Here is a 20,779-nt window from a genome sequence, read left to right as displayed (position 1 = left end):
AAATACCAGTTTTACCTTCACTCTTCGCCAAAGTTTCATCTCGCTTTGTTCAGCAGTTCAGCCTATAACACCATGCGGCGACAGAAGGCGCACTAACAGCAAGGAAAAGGTACGTACGACCATAGATACTAGAATACATAATGAATTGGAAATGCAATACATTTTATGGTTACGGGCTCAATACCTTCATGTGATAACATTTATGGGGCACAGCAGCATTTTCAATAGGCACAATACATTTTTGTCGAATTCGCCCAGAGTTTTCTCAAAAACAGGTGTCTTGTTCAATTCGTTCATACTTTTTTAGCACTCTTGAATGTATGAACTTTTCTTTAGTATAGCATGTATCTCTAAACTCGTTTTCACAAAGCCAGGAAAACCCCCACAGCCACTACCGTCATGTAGCCATTCTTTTGCTTCGCTTACGGAAAGTAACTGCTGTACAGTGCTAAACATTAATTATTTTGCATTCATTACTATGTGGCGAAACTGTTCAGCACTTCTAAAACTTCATAGGTAATACGCCCTATGCACTAAAACCTCCACACTAGTTTTTGAACACAAATTTCGCGTTCCTTCTTTCACACCTTCAGTTGCATGAAACGACTAACCTTCAGTCACAAACCAATAAATAGCTAAATCCTTTAGCAATGATTTAACGCTTTATAAAACCTGTAATAGTAGTCTCAGTGTTAAGAACAACTGCAGTTTGTACACTTGGTAACGTTGCCATAAATCACGTGACCGTATCGAGCCCGTCACCGTAAAATGTATTGCGTTTCCAATCCATTATGTATTCTAGTATCTATGGTACAACTAGTTCCATGACAATACAAATACCAGTTTTACCTTCGCCCTTCGCCAAAGTCTCCAGAGCTTCATGTCCAAGCAGCTTAACCCAACCACGCAGCCTCATCCACGTGGTGTAATACCGTTAAAGTCACATTGCCGTACGAAACAATTACATATGGGCAATTTTTAGAGTAATGTGCGTTAATTGAAGTTGATTGTAAGAATGGTATTTTCTTTCAGAAGTCTTGGTGAAAATCTTGGGCTACTACTTCGATGGAAGAAAACCTCCAAGCATAGAAAAGTTACTTCGGGAACAAGACATCAAAGCTTCACGGGTACCTATTTGGAAATTCCTGCGACGATATGAAAGAACCGGTACCATTGCTAGGCAAGGAGGAGGAGGAAGAAGAGGCTTTTTCACGCCAGAAGTTAAGGGATCGTGGACGAACAGATGAACAAGGATGATGAAACTACAGCCTACCAGTTGCACAAACTCTTATTAGAAAGGGGTATGCGTGTTTCTATATCATCTGTATTACGGTATCGCAGGGCTCTGGGATGGACCTACAGAGGCAGCGCATACCGTCAGCTAATAAGAGAAATAAACAAGCAGAAAAGGCTCGCCTGGGCAAAGCAGTACCTAAATGAATCAGAAGACGGGTTTGACAATGTCATATGGAGCGACGAATCATCAATTCAATGCGATACTCACAAGCGGTTTTTTTACCGTAAAAAAAACTGTTCTCCTAAGAACAAGCCCAGGCAAGCAAGCATTCTGAGTATGCATCCATTTATGTACGTATGTACATAACACAGTGAAGCTTCGATCATTAATAGGGACCTTGAGCTTCACGATATGGTCACAATATTGAGGTGACCGTTAAATGAAGGGACCTAGGCCTTCTAGAAGTGGCCACTATATTGAAGTGTTTTTTAAAGAAATGTCTACCAACTTCAGTGTTCATACGTACATAAGTACGGAGTTGTAACTGACAAATTATACCCTACATAAAGTGCTTAATGTAGTTCCTAGTGGCTGTACATATATGTATGCATATAATATTATTGCTGTTCAATTTTGTTTCCTAGACCTAAGCATCCTATAAAGGTGCATGTCTGGGCTGGAATTAGCCTGAAAGGTCCCACAAAAAAATTGTATTTTTGAGGGAATAATGGATGCCGAAGTATACGCCAGCATTTTGGACTCGCATCTTCTTCCATTTATCTCTGAGAAGTTTCCAAATGGTCATCGCTTTATGCAGGATAACGACCCAAAACACACTTCGGGTCGTGTCCAACGCTTTTTTCAAGATAATGGGATCAACTGGTGGAAGACCGTTGCCGAGAGCCCTGACTGCAACCCCATTGAAAACCTTTGGCATGAGCTCAAAGAGTTTATCCGGCGAGAAGCCAAGCCACGTACCAAGGAAGAGTTGGTGTAAGACTGGCTTCGATTATAGGTGTGTTACTGTCTACCACTGGTGGTAGCAGGATGTCACTTCTTGGTGGTGGCAGGACATCACTTCTTGAAGGTGGCAGTACGTCACTTCTTGGTGGTGGCAGGATATCACTTGGTGGCAGGACGTCACTTTTTGGTAGTGTCAGTGGTGGTGGTAAGACAGTATCATCTAGGTCACTGACGTTAAATGGTTGTTTGTACAAGCCTATAAACAGGGATGTACATAATAATTGGGAAATACGTATGTACGTACATACCAATATCAGTCATATCACATTGAAAATCATCTGAAGAATCTAATGCATAAATGTAGGAAACTTGTGGTATAACAATAATAGTCATCTTACCATTCACACTATCACTGTCTGCACCACTTCCTGACATTATGATGCGGCCCTTCACTACAGAAAGTCAAGATGTCAAGCAGAGACAGGGATTTTTCTAGAAAATAAATTCAGGGGGGCAATCAGAGTTTTTTCAGAAATTGAGGGGAGGCAGAACTTAAATTAGGCTAAATCACTTGTTTACTCAGGCTGGTAGGGGCAGGGTTCGGGGGGGTCATTTTCAGGAGGGGCAGGATGCCCCTCCCTAGAAAAATCCCTGATAGATGAATGAAAAATTTCACACAACTACGTAAACTGCTATGTACGTACGTACATAAACTAAACAAATACGGATGCATTTTTGTACTACTTTTTCTCACTGCTTTAGTCTTCTTCGTCTTGTTAGAATCTACTACCACATAACAGACACATACATAAGTACATAAATACATAAGTATGTACAGGGTACATACCATTTGCTTTCACCCTTTTGTTACTGCTTTTCATGTTCTTTGCTATATCAAGACACACGATAGTGTGTCGTGCGGCCCAAGAAGCCGGCGCGCCACACCGTGAGTATATTAACAGGAAGAAAGAAAACGCGATTTTCACACCTATGTAGCTCTGTGATTCCTTATCCGATTGGAACCAAATTTGCTAGAGACGTGCCACCCAGTTAGGGGAATCTACATACCAAATTTGAAGAAAATCGCTCCAGCCATTTCCGAGATACGAGCAAACAAAATTTCGTTTTAATTTCTTCGTTTTTTTTCTTCTTCATCTTCATTTCGCACACTTTACAAAATTCGCCATAAAACACGAATGCGTGCTCGGATTGGGCTGAAATTTGACACACTTAAGGGGCTCATTAAGGCGGATCACCGTACCAACTTTGGTAGGAATCCGATGAACATTCACGGAGTTATGACCGATTATTTGCGTAAATAAGGTCGAAGGTCTGTCACGCCTACAGGGTAAACCCCTAGGAGGAATCAGTTGAAAATTGATATGTAGATGGAGCAACCATCGTAGGAGTGCCTTTTTGTGGTTTGAAAGGAATCAGGATAAAGACCATGGAGATATGACACAAAACCTAACCTGTGTCAAAATTACGCGATCGATTTTTATGAATAAAAAAACTATTAGTTTTCGTGTCTACCAGGCAAACCGCTTAGAGCAACGAGCTGAAAATCAGTATGTAGCTGGAATAATCATCATAGAAAGTTCTTGCAGTAGTACAGAAGAATCGCATTACAAATCACTGAGTTATGATTCGAAAGGCAACTACGTGCAGCAAATGCGAGATCGAGATACTCTAATAGAACAGTCACCCTAATAAAGCATTCAGCTGCATGTATAATTTACTCAGTCATAATTATTACATTGCAAGTTATTCTGTTGGGAATTCAGCTACAAACAAGTCACCCTGTAGTCAGATCAGCTAGAAGAAGGTACCTAATAGAGAGTTCAGCTACAAAGAAGCCATCATGTAGAGAGTTCAGCTCAAATAAATCACCCTGTAGAGAATTCAGCTACAAACAAATTGCCCTGTAGAGAGATCAGCTAGAAGAAGTTACCTTGTAGAGAGTTCAATTACAAAGAAACAATCATGCAAAGAGTTTAGCTGCAAACAAATCACCCAGCAGAAAGTTTCGCTATGAACAGATCACACTGTAGAGAGTTAAGTTAGAAACAAGTCATCCTGTAGATAGATCAGCTAGAAGAAGTCACTTTGTAGAGAGTTCAGCTACAAAGAAACCACCATGTAAGAGAGTTCAGCTGCAAACAAATCACCTGTAGAGAGTTCAGCTAGGAACAAGTCACCCTGTACAGAGATCAGCTAGAAACAAGTCATCCTGTAGAGAGTTCAGAACAAATCACCCTGTAGAGAATTCAGCTACAAACAAATCACCCTGTAGAAAGATCAGCTAGAAACAAGTCACCCTGTAGAGAGATCAGCTAGAAACAAGTCACCCGTAGAGAGTTCAGCTAGAAGAAGTTACATTGTAGAGAGTTCAGCTACAAAGAAACTACCACGTAGAGAGTTCAGCAGCAAACAGATTGCCCTGTAGAGAATTCAGCTACAGACAAATCACCTTGTAGAAAGATCAGCTAGAAGAAATTACCTTGTAGAGAGTTCAGCTACAAACAAATCACCCTGTAGAGAGTTCAGCTAGAAGAAGTTACATTGTAGAGAGTTCAGTTACAAAGAAACTACCATGTAGAGAGTTCAGCTGCAAACAAATCGCCCTGTAGAGAATTCAGCTACAAACAAATCACCCTGTAGAAAGATCAGCTAGAAGAAGTTACCTTGTAGAGAGTTCAGCTACAAACAAATCACCCTGTAGAGAGTTCAGCTAGAAACAAGTCACCCTGTAGAGAGATCAGCTAGAAACAAGTCACCCGTAGAGAGTTCAGCTAGAAGAAGTTACATTGTAGAGAGTTCAGCTACAAAGAAACTACCATGTAGAGAGTTCAGCAGCAAACAAATTGCCCTGTAGAGAATTCAGCTACAAACAAATCACCCTGTAGAAAGATCAGCTAGAATCAAGTCACCCTGTAGAGAGATCAGCTAGAAACAAGTCACCCGTAGAGAGTTCAGCTAGAAGAAGTTACATTGTAGAGAGATCAGCTAGAAACAAGTCACCCTGTAGAGAGTTCAGCTAGAAGAAGTTGCATTGTAGAGAGTTCAGCTACAAAGAAATTACCATGTACAGAGTTCAACAGCAAACAAATTGCCCTGTAGAGAATTCAGCTACAAACAAATCACCCTGTAGAAAGATCAGCTAGAATCAAGTCACCCTGTAGAGAGATCAGCTAGAAACAAGTCACCCGTAGAGAGTTCAGCTAGAAGAAGTCACATTGTAGAGAGTTCAGCTACAAAGAAACTACCATGTAGAGAGTGTAGCTGCAAACAAATTGCCCTGTAGAGAATTCAGCTACAAACAAATCACCCTGTAGAAATATCAGCTAGAAGCAGCACCTTGTAGAGAGTTCAGCTACAAACAAATCACCCTGTAGAGAGTTCAGCCACAAACAAGTCATCCGGTAGAGAGATCAGCTAGAAGGACCATTTTGCAGAGAGGTTAGCTACAAAGAAATCACCCTGCTTCATCTTTTCTTCTTCCTGTAGTAATGAAAAAATGACAGGTTAAAAAGCCCTAAAGCCGGCCTATGGCCGGCTTTGGGGTATACAAATACAAAAAGAAGTGAAATCTAATCCAAAACAGCCAAGCTGTAAAAAAAGAGTGCGGCCCTGAGAAAGGCTATGGTGAAAAAAGATGTGAAATCCAAGGTGGCGGCCAAGAAATGGCTGTGATGGTAGGTTAATGGTAAAAATTTTAATAACAACAATTCAGGTGAATTTGGTGCCGCTTGGTCTTGGCACAAAATTCACCTGACTTGTCGTTATTAAAATTTTTACCATTAACCTACCATCATAGCCATTTCTTGGCCGCCACCTTGGATTTCACATCTTTTTTCACCATAGTCTTTCTCAGGGCCGCACTCTTTTTTTACAGCTTGGCTGTTTTGGATTAGATATATATAAACAGTCAATTTTTAAAAACCCTTCAATCCCCACAGCTACTCACATGTTTGCAACTTCTGCTTCCTTTGCTGTATGCCTCCAGAGCTGCTACTTGTGTTGGTTGCTGTACACGAACAGGTGGAAAGCTTCAACAACCTTACGTGCACAAGTACATACTCAAGTGAAATTTGGCTTGAGGTTACCCAGTTACATGGTTACCACATATGATGCTACTTGTCATATCCATTCTACACTCACATACATGGTATACAACTTGCATGTTTTAAGCTGGGTACTTTTCTGTTACTCTGTAAATGGTGAAATTTTGCTGGAGGTTACCCAGTTACATGGTTACAACATACGGTACGCGTCAAAATAAAGTTAACGTAACGTAGTCATAATTACGGTCGTAGTACATATTTTCTACGGTCGTACTACAGTATGGAGTAGACGTAGGACACAGTAATACGATTACGTAGTACGGCTAGTATTACGTAAATAAATACGGACGTGCTACGCTAGAAATAATTTCGTACTACGAGTGGAATTACAGTATCGACCACGCGGTATAGATTGTAGCAGAAGCGATGGCTGCACGTGCCGTTACGAAAGCTCTGCAGCTGTCAGCAAAAGAAAAACATACGTATATGAACTGTATAATTATAGTTACTTGCTATACTAAATTATTCTTTTGTAGCACAATATGTTTTAATCTACTGGCGAGAAGAGAATAGTGTGAGTACCCATCCGGCAGACGAAGTCACGGCCACCCTCGACTGTGAAGGGTTGCCAATCATAGGTTCGCTGGCCAAGGCAACGGTTAACAAGAAACTGTACGAAGGGGGTGAAGTTGCTGAAGTAGGTACGTGCATATGTACGTAGCTAGGTGTTAAGTGAATGCTAAAATGTGTTTTATCAATTCTCAAGGAAGCAAACGGAATATCCTAGAGCTAGAGAGGCTGTTTTTAAAGGGTAATTATACACCATTTGCAAGTCCATCAGGTAAAAGCAGTGACAATGATTCTGTTGTTTATTTTTATTATGTATGTACAGTCACAGGAGAGATGGGAAACAAGCCGACGGAACAATATCCAGAAAGTGAAGAACCAATGGCTCTAGACCCAGTATCAACAGAGGGAGAGTTAGCTGTAGGAAACGAAAACTCAACCGAATGACAGCAAAGAAAGCGGAAGCTGAAAAAGCGCAATCCATTTCTTGTAAAAACGTCAGTTTGATTTTGTGTGTGTGGAAGCATGCTTATCTCAAATCTGGCCACATTTAAATATTTGCCTTGCCAGGGCTCCTGTCCGGGCCCTTAGTGGCAATATACGTAAGATAACTCTGTGTAATATAGGCTATTATTGCTAGTAATAAGACACAGCATTCATTGTTACTTCACAATTAACTGGATCCATGGTATACAACTTGCATCTTTTAAGCTGGTTACTTGTCTGTTACTCTGTAAATTGAGCTAAATGTTTTCATGCACACACACACACATACACATTTTTGTACATAAACATCTTGCCGTGCCCACATGTGTGTTTTAACACAACTGCGTGGTCGAATGTGATCGAGGATTTCATTCTCTTTGTCTGTTTGGTTGTAATCATAATAATTTTTTCTCATGATTGTTTCAATGATGGTTTTAAAAAAAGTGAAACATATGGCCAAAAGTGAATGCTATATTATGTAATAGACTGGCATTGATTATGCCAGCATAATTTCTGGGTAATTAAAAGTGTAAAGCATAATGCCAGTATACTTGGACCATAACGAGAATTTTTTCATAAAGTAATGCTGCCACAATACTGTCACTGTTTACAGAGCTGATCTATTTTGAATATATAAGTAGCACATCCTTATTAAGAGTAGAAATGATAAACTGGAGCTGTGTTTCCACAGTTCCATTTGCAAGATCAAAAGGTTTCCATTGAGATTGTGGTCTGGCTGAGATTTCCATTATCGAGATATTCTAATAGAGCAGTCTAATACTCTAATAGGACAATCATCATAAGACAAAAAGGAAAAACTGAACAAAGGTTTGGTGTTTCTAATGAGAGAAAATTCTAGGAGCCGACCCATTGCATAATGCTGCAAATACTGATCAACAAGTTCTGTCTTTGTATATCTATTACTTTTGTGCACAAAAATTACTGCCAGGTTGAAAAAGACTTCTTAGTGGTCTTAGAATACAGTAGTACAATACAATGGGCCTAAATGTACGTATAAGGTAGACCCTATACTTATACAACATTGTTGTATAAGTATAGGGTCTATCTTATACTTCAATATACTGGCTTCTTTTCAAAGCCATGATCCTCCCTATTTCAGGGGCATATCCTGAATTTTTAAAATGGGGTTTCCGTCAGTATGAATGTACTGCTGTTTGATCACGTACTGACAATTGGTACAGAATTTGGAGATGTTTATCTGAATCAGGATAACATGTCGTCAGTGTGTTAAAGCACCTCTAGTATGCTTGTTGTAGGGAGTCTGGAGTATGCCCACGCTCTCGGGAAATGTTTTGAGAATTAGACGCCAGGAGAGTGAATTTGATAACATTTCAGTGACTAAAATAAATTGTACAGTCTTTGTTGAAGCAACCTGGTTGCAAGTTGGATACAGGCTCAACACTACCATGAAGAAGCTAAGCAGCTAATAATAAAGTTAGCATTTAGTTATTAAGGCCATAAGCACCTTCTCTCGATTTGAACTATTGTCCTGTATTAGTATTGCACCGTAAAGCAAGTAAATTAATGTGTTTACATATATTGTGATTAGCAATTGGAAAGTATATAAACTATTTTGTTTACTGTAACAATGAACGAATCATGATTCTGGGAACTTATAATTATTGTTGTAAATTACATGTATATAGATGATAGACCATTTATTTCAGAGCTTAAATGTCTCAATCTTTTAAGTAGACAGTAATTACACATGTATAAGTATTCAAATTGAAGGTATCAAAGATGTTAAATCAACAATATACATTCAGCATATATACATGTATTGTAGTTAAATTATAAATTACAGCAAATAACACACTGTGTAATTCATGTGTGAAGTAGCTAGTTCATACATTACAAAATGCTCCGCTATACTTCATTCTTTAGTATCGAGTTTCTTTGCATGTATTGGTCTACACCCATGCAAGTAACAATAAGAAATATATGCATTTCGCCTTTTCACCATGCGATGTATGTAAAAATGATGGTGGGTTTTTGGCATAAAGCAAACAATTTTTTTAAACCTGGACATCCATGCAAAAGTTTGCTCACATGCCATGGTGTTAAAACTTGGGTTCTTTTCTTTGATTGGTTGTGGATCATATAGGGTTTTGCACCTTGGATCACAGTGGTTGTTGATGTGAAGGCTGTCTATTATCTTATTTATATCTTTCCAGATATACTTGAGATCTCCTGTGTAGAATACAAAACAACCACATGTCTTTAGATCCATTTAAAACGCCTGTACATACCTGGTAAGGGCAAATCATTCCTAGCAACTTTCAGGTTATTCACATGACACATGTTGTCATACGCCAGAATTACTTCTTTCCAAGTTCTTCTTGTTTTGTTACCAAATGCCGCAATAAGCCATGATAGCATTAATAAAAACACCTGGGCTGGCCCTTCAGATCTACATAAACAATAGTATTATTGAGAAAAGAATGCAACAACACTTATTAATGAATATTTATATATCAGTGAAATTTACTGGTGGGTCTAGGATTTCTAAAAGGGGTGTCTGAAACTTACTAATTAAGCATCCAAGGACATGGCTTAAGAAAATTATATACTTTTAAAGTGAACAGTTTTTGTTTACTTACTTAAATTGCGAAATAAACAAACTAGCTAGCTAACTGCAAGGCTAAATTTATAGCTAAGTTTCCCTCTGATTGCTCTATTACAGCAGCTAGTTGACTTCTCTATATGAGTAGTTTGTTGACTTCTCTATTAGAGTAGTTCAATCCATTTTAATGCAATGGGTGGTGTCAATTGCAACTGAGTAGGCTTCTGAAAAAGAATTTTGGTTGAAACTACCAAAACCCATGGAGATCTGCCACTGAAACTTTAAGAGTTCAAATTGCAACAAATGTTCGGAAAAACTTCAAGTTTTTTTGTAGTTATTACATTTAAAATCTTTAGTGATAAGGTTCTACTCGACCATGTTACCTTGATGTCAACCAAATACGCAATAACTTACTTTTTGTTGTGCGATAATGTTATATAGTGTTTTACTTTACTGTGCTTTAGTCAACAAGTATTGTTATGACAATTCAATTTAATGATCTCCCTTTATTTTTTAAACCAGAATACTGTAAACAAGCATAGATGTAGTGCTCATAAGTAGGACTACGTCCACTTTCACAAAATAATTCTATGTGGTCCATGCATGTCCAGTATAAATGTAATAGATGTATGGTAGCTACAATCCCCACAAACAAACATAGTGTGCTCAAGACACCTGTTTAACACATCTATATCAAATTGTAAGCAATCCTAGTTTGGGAGAGTTCACTTCATACTACTGTATGATATATTCAGTGTTTGTTGGCAGTGGGTATATTCACAATGTATTTGAACCTTAAAAACTAGTCAGTGCATAATGCAGGCAATCTCTGTAATGATAAGGAATTCACAGAAAAAAAATATGTGGGTACTTAGGCCACTTCAATTTACATTTAATTATTTGTTTCTTGTGCCCAACTGACCCAACATTTTTCTATACAAAATATTTGTTAATCACATGATCACAGTACACTTTGTGTTAATGTCACAAAGGGATTGCCAGAAGTAAGGCAGAGTAGTTATCTTCACTATATAGTGGGCTACTGACAAGTGGCACAGCAATCACAGTGTAGCTTAGTTACCATTTGAAATGTAGATTGATTTTCTGAAGTCATAAATGGTTAATTTTATTATGTCGACCTGACGACCCTCTCCTTAGCTGGTTTTGGTCCGAGATACAAAAGATTAAGTAGAAGCAGCCTTATGATAAACAAAAAAAAATCCTGGCTTCATATTTAGTTAGTTTGTTATTGTAAACAATTTGTAAACATGTTACAATGCTGTGAAATTAAGCCAAGGCCTTAGAACTTACTGGTACAGGGGCTGCCACATTTGTATATGTCCACCACCACTGGCACACATCCAAATCCCTCTTGTCCATTTTTGGAGTTCCTTTGGTTGCCCCGTGTCTTTATTGCACTGTGTTTTTGTTGCAGCCACTTCTTCGCAGCTGTCTAATTGTGATAAACCTGGATACTGTTCCAGAGCTGATGAAATGCCTGTAAATAACAGTATTGTTACAGTTATACAGTGTTACACATAAAGCCATATATGTGTTAACATTTTCTTCAATAGTTACTTTTAAATATATGTATATCTAGTATTTATAAAGTCTTCACTATAGCTACACGATGCTGATTGTGTAAGCGTGTACAATCATGCACCTACCTTGACAATCTGCAGCAGTAAGATCTGCATTGGAATCAGCTGTCGGGCGCTCTTTAGAAGCTACATTAACAAAAATATAGTATCATTTTCTGTATTTTATTCTTGTCAGGCACTACTACATATTACTTAAATTATGTTCATAATACAGCACGTTAGACTTCAGATCACACCAGTCCACACTCTTTAGCTGTGGCATATAGTATATGCATAACTAGTCTTCTGTATGAAGCTAGATCTTACTATAAATGCATTCTTTAAAAACTGAAAGTTGTTAATGACAATGTCAGATAGCACTAAGCACATGTAGTACTAAAAATTTAAAATTTGTATATGGATCTTTCACAGATCATATAATTATTGGAAACTGGTGATGATCTCTCACACACAGCCAATTACTCTTGAACCGCATGCAGTAGTGGTTCATAACAGAGATCGCCTAATAGAGCATATGCCTAAACAACCTCTTTAATTGGTTTTCCAGTAACAAAAAGTTAATTGAAATAAGTCTAGTTAGTAACTATGAAGTCTAAAGGAACTGAAGAGGAAAAAAAATTTAATTCTTGAAATACACCAATTTCTTCATATTCATCTCATATATAATAATTTTTCTATATACAGGAGTACAGGAATAAATGTGGGAATAAAAACTGCATAAATTTGTCATTCTTGTGTCCTTGACTTATCTAAAAGTGTGATTCGGTATGATAACATCCACTTTGAAGCTGTTTTGCTTCCTTTAGGTTCCCTTTGCCATTGAGTAGCTATAGCTCGTGGTAGGGAGGCTATGGTTTGTGCACAATACAGCATTAAAAGTTTTACTAAGTTGTGCTAGATAAACCTGTACTGTGTGATTGAAGTGTTTATTAATCCAAAAACTGTGTATTTCTGTGTAGTCTTTAATAATCAATTGAGTCTGAATAGAGTACTCTAAAGGGCTTTACATACTCCATTGTGCTGACATTTAACTATTGTCATAGCAATCTCTATTTCTCATGCTTTAATTTGCAGATCCTGGGGATGCACCAGAAGTTAATGATCCCATTAGTGGCCTTTATTTCTACCAGCCCTACATATGGGACATGGCTACAATTATAGAGCTGAAAAACTAATAATTAACCAATAATTTGTATTTGCTTGCAGCTTGCTTTATGATCTACATATGCTTATGCAGCTGTTGTTAAATACCAAGTGAAGACTTCAGTGGTAATTGCAGCTAGATTTCTGAAATCTTTTTTGAAGATCCACATACCGCAATCACCCAAATAGAGCAGTCTGCCTCACCTATTTGAAATTCTTGGTTGCGCCTTGATTGGTTTATACATTAGTGTCATTCACAATACCTTATTTTGAATATAGTTTCAATTAAAGTTACTGAATAACTTTATAGCGGTTTTTTCTCATGTTTTAATTTATTTTTTGCCGACCCTCCGTTTATGTATTTTTACACCAGTATTATTTTGCATGACTAAGTAAGAAAGTGCACAAACCTTCAAGTGAAAATTTTAGAAATTCTTGTAAAGTGCAAGGTATGCCTTTTTTCCATGCATCTTGACAAAGTTCCCCACAAAAGGCCATACCAGTAGTTGGCTCATTTGGACAGGAGTCCACATACTGCAATGCTCCATCAAAGCCAGACATTTCCTTGGGAACACGATACATGCATATTGGATAACAGAGTTTCCAGTTCCCGTCTACTGCAAATAGTTTTCCACAACCTATAAATAGATAAAGTATTATTAAGTACTCTGCTGCATTCATCAGCATAATAAAATACAATTCCTATTCTGGTATATGTAATGCTGTAATAATTCAATGTGAATGGTAAACAGCAATAATATTGTCTAGGCATACCAAGTGAACAATTTGGTTAGGGTTTGTATGCAGTCACAAGCATAGGCAGCTTCAGAAGTTTTGTTGACCAGTTTCCAAACCAGCTTTTTGTGAAGTTGAGACCAAAATTTTATCAAAAACTCAAGTGAGAGACTTTACACTTTTATAAAGGCCCTATAAATTCATTTGGTTTGGTGCCATTTTAATTTGGGGATATACTCCAAATCACCAAATGTACTGTGTGTACAACTGTATAATACAGACTGGTGATTCCAGCGATATACTTACACTCTTTTATCGTGGAACAAAAGATATAAGCTTGTGCTATCCCTGCTAATTATTGGGTTAAAATGATACTGATAATATTGATTAGTAGAGCTTAATGTAAGTAGAACTATACGTACATGTATTACCATACAGTACAAAAATGAATCTTATTGCATCTAATATGAAATCTAACACAAACACGCTAATAAAATTATGAATATTTAACCAGGCTATTTTTCATATGTGACCATTAGGTAGAAATTGGTTACTAAAGTCTTTCAACAAATTTATATAATTGATGTTCTGTTATATTGAGGAGTATGTCAACACTTGCTCTTTCATACGTCAACAATGAAAACATTTAAGATGAACAGTAGTTCTCTGACAAATTTTAATATATGTACAAGAGTGGTGTAAGATTACATTGTCCAAAGCTGTTGCTTTGTACATACCTCTACGTTTGCATTCATCAGAACAGGTGTCATGATCATAAATGCTGTCTGCTCGCTGTTCATCTATTAGACTCATAGCCTTCTCTCTGTCATTTGTCCTGGCAAACAAAAAATTCTCCATGTCTCTATCTCGCAATTCCAGCTCAAGTTCATAATTCCAAAATCCATTTGCCACAGTTTTACGATGGATCTCAGCAGCAGTAGAGAAACCAAAATCATTTTCATCATCTCCTACCAAATACAAAAGTACCTTGGAACAATATGGTATGCTGTACATGCAACTTCAATATCACTTATTAAAAATCAAATAATAAACAGACTCCAAAACAATAAAATAATAAGAACAAGAAAGTGATATACAAATTACCATACTTTCCAAGCAAACCCATGCATGTGCTGCCCTACATTAGACAATTTGAAAAAATCAGCAAAACATGCAAAGACAAATAGCGTCTGGATATTATTGTGGCATAGTTTTGTGTCTATGTAATGCAAGTTCATAATATGTGATCCAGTCTGGGAAATGGGTCTTATTGCCTATCACAAGAAGCTTAATTTTTTGCCGCAAACACAAAACTACATCACTAAACTATCAAATTGCACAGTGATCACCAGCAAGGATCCAGTACTGGCTGCTTTTAGTGGGTGCTGTGGCAATCCACATGATGGGTCTGTGGCCTTGATGAAGCACTGGCTAACCAGCAGGTGGTTTTGTGAGGCTGTACAGCTCTGTGGCACTGAATAAAGAGCTGTGCTGTAATTTAACGGCATTTTTGGTCAGTTTTATTTTTGAATGGCCTTATGAAGAGTATTTGGATCACAGACAAGGAACGGCAGAAGAAAGAGTTTGATCAGGATCAATTTAAGAATGGTAAGGTACTTTTTGTGTGTACTATTCGAAATGTTAACAATACCGAGTTGAGTAATGGTCGTGGTAATCGTTGAAGTGTGATTACAATAAGGATGGGTGAGTTGTATCTTATTTTGTTGCTGTTCATATTCACTTCTTGTAGCACTGGCTGTATACACACGGAGTCCTGCTGCATACAAAGCCTTACAGAGCTTCAGGATTTTGAAGTTTCCATCAAAATTCACAATGCAAGCATACACTGGGACCTTCATGCATTCACCAGGTGCCAACAGTATTTGCATTGTGGATCAAGTTGCACGATATGTATCTTTCAAAGAAGAACGCCGTAAGAATGGGAAGCAGGAGCCGAAAGCTGATGGAGTCCTTATATTTGATGAGGTAAAAGTTGCGTGTCAGCTGATGTGGAACTCTAGAAGCCATCAAATTATGGGATTAGCAATGACACCAAGTGACTTGTCCTCATTGAATGACATCTACCGAGTTCTTCAGGACCCAACAGCTAACCAGACATCATACATACTGCAGTTCCTATGGAGAGACCTGACTAGCAGTTATGATATAGTTGGCCCTTACTTCACCTGCTCAGCATCAGTGGAGTGCAAATTCGTGATCGCATGTATTTTGGAGACAATAAAACTATTTCAACAACACAATCTAAAGACAAGTCTGTTAGTATGTGATGGGGGATCTGCCAATGCTGCTACCATCAAGGCCAGTCATGGTTGCCATGGTGCTTATTCTGTGAAGGAGGATCAAAGCGACAAATTTGAAGTCAAGCCTTGGATGATAAATCCTTTTAATCCTCCAAATAAAATATTTTGATTAATCTGCCCTTCTCACCGGGTATTTCATGCTTTTGTTATATTCCCTGTGTTGATTGTTGATCTTGTTTCCATACTTGAAAAGATGGTGAATGCCTTATTTTCTTCAAAACCTGGTGGCACGAAACAGTTCAAACGTGTAAAGGAAGCTGAATTTGGTTGGAAAGCTATAACTGATTTGTATAATGAACAGCAGTGAGTAGTAGTGTAGTGATTGCTGCTGCTGAGGGAATTATTATGAATAAAGATGCTAATATTCTGCGTGAAAATGGTGGGATCAAGTTAACTGAAGAATGGGCAAAATCCTTACTGAAGAGAATGGGCTATGTCAAAAGGAGAGCATGTAGCAAGGCAAAAATTGATGTGGAGCATTTTGAAGAATTGAAAAGAATATTTTTTATGTATACTACAAACATTGTAAGCATGGACGAAATTCCACCACAGCTGGTCATAAATTTTGATCAGACAGCAATCAATTATGTCCCCACACCATCTTGGACAATGGAGAAGGAAGGAGCAAAGAGGGTAGAAATGATGGGGATAGATGACAAGAGACAGATAACAGCAGTTTTTGGTGCATCCCTTTCAGGTGACTTCCTGCCACTTCAGCTTGTATACGAAGGAAAGACAACACGATGCCTTCCAACTTACAGTTTTCCCTCAACGTGGAACATTACTTATTCGGCCAATCACTGGTCGAATGAAGAAACAATGAATGAATATATGGAGATGGTCATTTTTCCATACATCAGGAAAATTAAAGAAGATCTGAAGCTTCCTGATGAACAGGGTGCACTTTTAATTTTTGATAACTTCAAAGCACAGTGTACGTCAACCATTTTAACACTACTGGATAGCCACAATATCAATGTAGCCCTAATTCCTGCAAACTGCACTGACCGGTTACAGCCGCTAGACCTCAGTATTAATAAGCCAGCAAAAGATTTCCTTCGTAAGCAATTTGAAAGCTGGTACGCGAAACAAGTTTGCTCACAGTTAGATGAAGGAAACCAGAGTGAAGGTGTTGATTTGAGGCTCAGCACTATGAAGCCTTTGGGTGCAGAATGGATGGTAGCATTCCATAGCCATATCAAGAAAAACTCTGATATGGTGCGGAATGGATTTAAGGAAGCTGGGATTTTTGACTGCCTTTGAACAACATTTTATTGATTGGTTATATTATTATTGTATTATTTACAAATCAATGAAAATATGTGATTGATACATATATGATGCAAAGAGTTCGTTTATATTATCTTATGGGATAGAGTGTCTAGTTTTGTTCCCTTCATTTTCAAGGGAATAAAGACATTTCTCCTTTATTTAGGCAGGTGACTAAATGGCTCCTTAGCTCTTCTTGAACAAACTTTATTTTGCCTGGCTGTTTCCCAAATGCTATGGCAGTAGCAAACGCAATAGCAAATAGGCCACAATCAGCACCTCCCTTTTGCTTTTGACAACGGGCAAACTTCACAACTACTTCTGTAGAATTCCACTGGAATAAATTCACGATGACTCTTTCCATTTCCTTATCAGGGTAGGTAAACAAGGAATCATACACTTTTACGTGGCCAACGGTGCAATTTTTAGTTGAGGCAACAACCCAATGATGTCTACCTTTACAGAAGATTATCTGTGACTGTTTTCTCCGTTAGTGCACGCTTTTTGTCTTGAAGCAGTGTAGATGTAAACCCATTCAGATTGGGAAACTGTTTTTTCAATAATTGCTGTGCCAAATGATCTCTGTGTCAGTTAATTCTTCTCCCATTATAATATGTTTTTTCTTCAATCTTTTCTTTTGTGGAGACACATCATGCTCAGTGGCTTGACCTGACAAATCCAAGGATAAATCTACCACAGGTGTTAACTCAGCTCTGCTGTGGACTACAATTTGATCCTCAGTAGCTCTGTCTTGGACCTCTACAACTTGGTTGTCAGTAGTAAATTTGTCTTGGATCTCAACAGCTTGATCTTCAGTAGCAGGGTCAATGGTATCCCTAATTGAAAGTGTATCCATTGCAACAACAATGGATAAGGTTGCTTCGAGACGCTTTCTTGTCTTTTTTGCTTCCTTTTCACTTTCAATAGAAAAATCTAATTTACATGGAATCTCGGGACCACCTTGTTCCAAATCTGAGGAATGACGGCGGCTGCCATTTACGCGGCTAATTATTGATCCACCTCGTCTAATAAATATTGAACATATTGGGGATATGTCAATAGGGACATGTCCTACAACAGTTGAGACTCCAGAAATTACTTTCGTCATGGCCACCGCATGGGGATCGTGTGAATTTCCTGGCTCACATTTACAGTTCAGTTCTTCCCCGATATATGGATTGCTCCATATAGTCTGATAAACATGGTATCCACGAATCTTCGAATCAATAGAAAATCTGAAGACAGACATCATGAACACCTTCAAGATCGTTAACGACAAGCCGATTGAAACAATTAGAACAAAATAATGTTTTACGGAAACTCGTACGTGCGGTACCAGTAAAGCAGTGCACGATCCTTCAGTGCAGCACGCGACCAACATGTTATTATACTGTCGTATGAAAATCGTTAATACAACAAAATGTTAATGTATGTTCGGCTATATTAGTCCAGGTCACTTGGCGATTTACAGGTATTTTAAAATATTATGATTATGATTATTATTAATGCGCGACAGGTTGCACTCGTGCATAATATGGATCCAGTATACAGAAATTCAACGCGATCAAAATCCAGCGTGTGTGATCTGTGAATTCGCCAAAGTTTATTTCGCCAAATGGATTTCTGGTGGCATTTCGCCAAAGTTTAACCCCGCCAAAGTTTCCCTCTATACGGTATTTGTGTTAGTAGCACAATTTATAAGTTCATTTCGTTGAGTTTGGAATATGGTGTTTCTAATGCTGTTTACCTTTCTTTCGTTGTAATTTGTTTATTGGATGCAGCAAGAGCAAGTGCTTGGTGAGCTCTTTTGGTATGCAAACCAGACTCCACACCCAGATGATGCCCCTGAAGTATCTGAGACATTAGCCTACTTGAAAGCTTGTCACTTACTGTTCGAGGGAGGATTTTTATCACATAATCGCATCAGAAGTATGGACTATGATATAATGAAGAATATCACAAAGGGTTATAAATACTTTTCATCATGGCAAAGCTCAATACTGGACGAAGGTATACCATTATTCCATAATCATAACACAAGCATATTTTATGTATATAAATTTTCAAAGTATGTAAATTTCTTAGGTGTCTCGTCCTAGAAATTTCTTTGTACCCCTGTATCTATACAATACTATTGGAAAACCTGAGTGATGACAAGTGAATCTTGAAAATAAAACCACTAAAATCCTCAAAATTTGTCTTTGCTTGAAAAGTACATACAATGAAACTTGTCTTAGTGGACACCCTTATAAAAAGACCAACTCTACATTAAAGCCAACCTTAAAGTCCTTATTAAGATAGTTATACACTAATCCAACTGTATAAAGCAAGGTTTGCCTATAGATAAGACCAGAAACTCTGCCCGAAGGTGACCATATTAGACAGTTCCACTATACCTCAAAAATTTACACATGTGTAACAGCGTTGTGAACTGGATAATGTATATTAGTGTGTATGTGTACGCATGCGTAGAGTTGAGTAGTACGCGTTTAGGCTGGAGATTTACTGTCAGTGGTTATGTTTGGCAGATGCTGGGGTAAAAGGAGTGTAAAGAGACAATTATGAACATTGATATAAGAAATTCAAGAATGATGATACAAGCATGTGCAACACAGTTGAGCTTGGAGGTCCAAGCTACTTTAACAGGAGGAGTGATGTAACAGCGTTGTGAATTGGATAATGTATATTAGTGTGTATGTGTATGCATGCGTAGAGTTGAGTAGTACGCGTTAATAAGGAGAGTAGTAAAGAACTGCGTGGTGCAGTCCTTGTCCCGTAACGGGGCACCCCAGCCCATTACACATGTATGGAACATAATTTGCTTTTTGTGTGCAGATCCAGACTATCCACATACTTCTTCTACCCAAAAATCATTCTTGCCATAGCAAAGTGAGTTTAATCATTTCTCTGATCATGTAGTATAATTGGTTTGTTTACATTTTCAGCATGGGACCTCCTACGTATTGATTTTTATGGATTTCAAGCCTTTTGTCAGTGGTTCCTGACAACTTATCCGACACATTTTGTCTCACCCATCCGTTTGTCTGGGTCAGCAGTGGAGAGTCTCTTTAGCCAATACAAGTTTACTGCTGGAGGGAAGCTGGACTCAGTAAACTACACCACTGCTCGTGCTGCACACCTTATCAAGCAGTGCGCTTCGTCCCATCAGTGGTACAGACTACAGGGATGAAAGCTTGAATTTTATTGAAACTCCTTTGCAAAGGAAATGTTACAATCAAAACACACAATAAATCGTACATGCAAACACAGTAAGCATAAAATAGAAAACTGTACAATGAAATCATCTTAATAACAGTAGCTACATTTAAATTACTATTTATATCCTAGCTTGGTCTCTAGTTTGGTGTGATGGGCCAATAGTGTGGTTCACAAATTGACGTCAGCTGTAGAAGCTACCCCTTTCTTCATTGCAAACTGCTGCTTCATAACAGAAAAGAATTCTTGAATCCGGGTGTTACAAATTTTTCTAACAAATGTATTGTATACATTGTCAATGGCATCTTCATTGTAGGTGGTGATGTCAGAAGGTAGCTTTGAGTTTAATGTCTCTCGGAATATCTCACGAGGCTATTTATTCTCTTGTGTGCCAGCTATAGAGTATAAACTGCATGCATGAAAAAAAGTAGACCATGGAATCAAGATATAGCTGCTCAATATGTCACTTGTTTGCAGCTCTGGATTACCTATCAGTGCTTCGTCACATTGGTTCTGTTCATCATTGGAGCCAGGCTTTAACATCACTTGTGGAATAGACAGCTGTGTGTGTAAATACACCTCATGCTGATGCT

General features: G+C 38.1%; 2 protein-coding genes and 1 pseudogene across 2 annotated transcripts; 2 read left to right on the top strand and 1 right to left on the bottom strand.

The window, feature by feature from the left end:
* Positions 1–880: 880 nt before the first annotated feature.
* LOC136245347 (uncharacterized) lies at positions 881–7,278 on the top strand (annotated as a pseudogene).
* A 1,933-nt stretch (positions 7,279–9,211) lies between these two features.
* On the bottom strand, positions 9,212–11,232 carry LOC136245345 (uncharacterized). Its single transcript, XM_066036824.1, has 3 exons — positions 11,213–11,232; positions 9,588–9,748; positions 9,212–9,528 (listed from the first exon to the last, which is right to left on the bottom strand). The coding sequence occupies exons 1-3, from the start codon at positions 11,230–11,232 to the stop codon at positions 9,212–9,214; spliced, it is 498 nt and encodes a 165-aa protein (XP_065892896.1).
* A 4,814-nt stretch (positions 11,233–16,046) lies between these two features.
* Positions 16,047–16,964, top strand: LOC136245344 (tigger transposable element-derived protein 1-like). The gene has a single exon (XM_066036823.1). It carries the CDS (start codon positions 16,047–16,049, stop codon positions 16,962–16,964), a length of 918 nt encoding a protein of 305 aa, XP_065892895.1.
* The last annotated feature ends 3,815 nt before the right edge of the window (positions 16,965–20,779 follow it).

This window comes from Dysidea avara, chromosome 15 (genome assembly GCF_963678975.1).
Source record: "Dysidea avara chromosome 15, odDysAvar1.4, whole genome shotgun sequence".
Taxonomy (NCBI): Eukaryota; Metazoa; Porifera; class Demospongiae; order Dictyoceratida; family Dysideidae; genus Dysidea; species Dysidea avara.
Note: the sequence above shows the minus strand (reverse complement) of the source record. Positions and strands in the feature narration are given on the sequence as shown.

Excerpts from the sequence above, each read along its gene's own strand:
- LOC136245345 (XM_066036824.1), bottom strand. The coding sequence starts at position 11,232 with ATGTGGCAGCCCCTGTACCA. Across the intron at positions 9,749-11,212 it reads ATGTGGCAGCCCCTGTACCA|ATCTGAAGGGCCAGCCCAGG; the intron begins GTAAGTTCTAAG and ends TTGTTTATGTAG. Across the intron at positions 9,529-9,587 it reads GAATGATTTGCCCTTACCAG|GAGATCTCAAGTATATCTGG; the intron begins GTATGTACAGGC and ends TATTCTACACAG.
- LOC136245344 (XM_066036823.1), top strand. The coding sequence starts at position 16,047 with ATGAATAAAGATGCTAATATTCTGCGTGAAAATGGTGGGATCAAGTTA.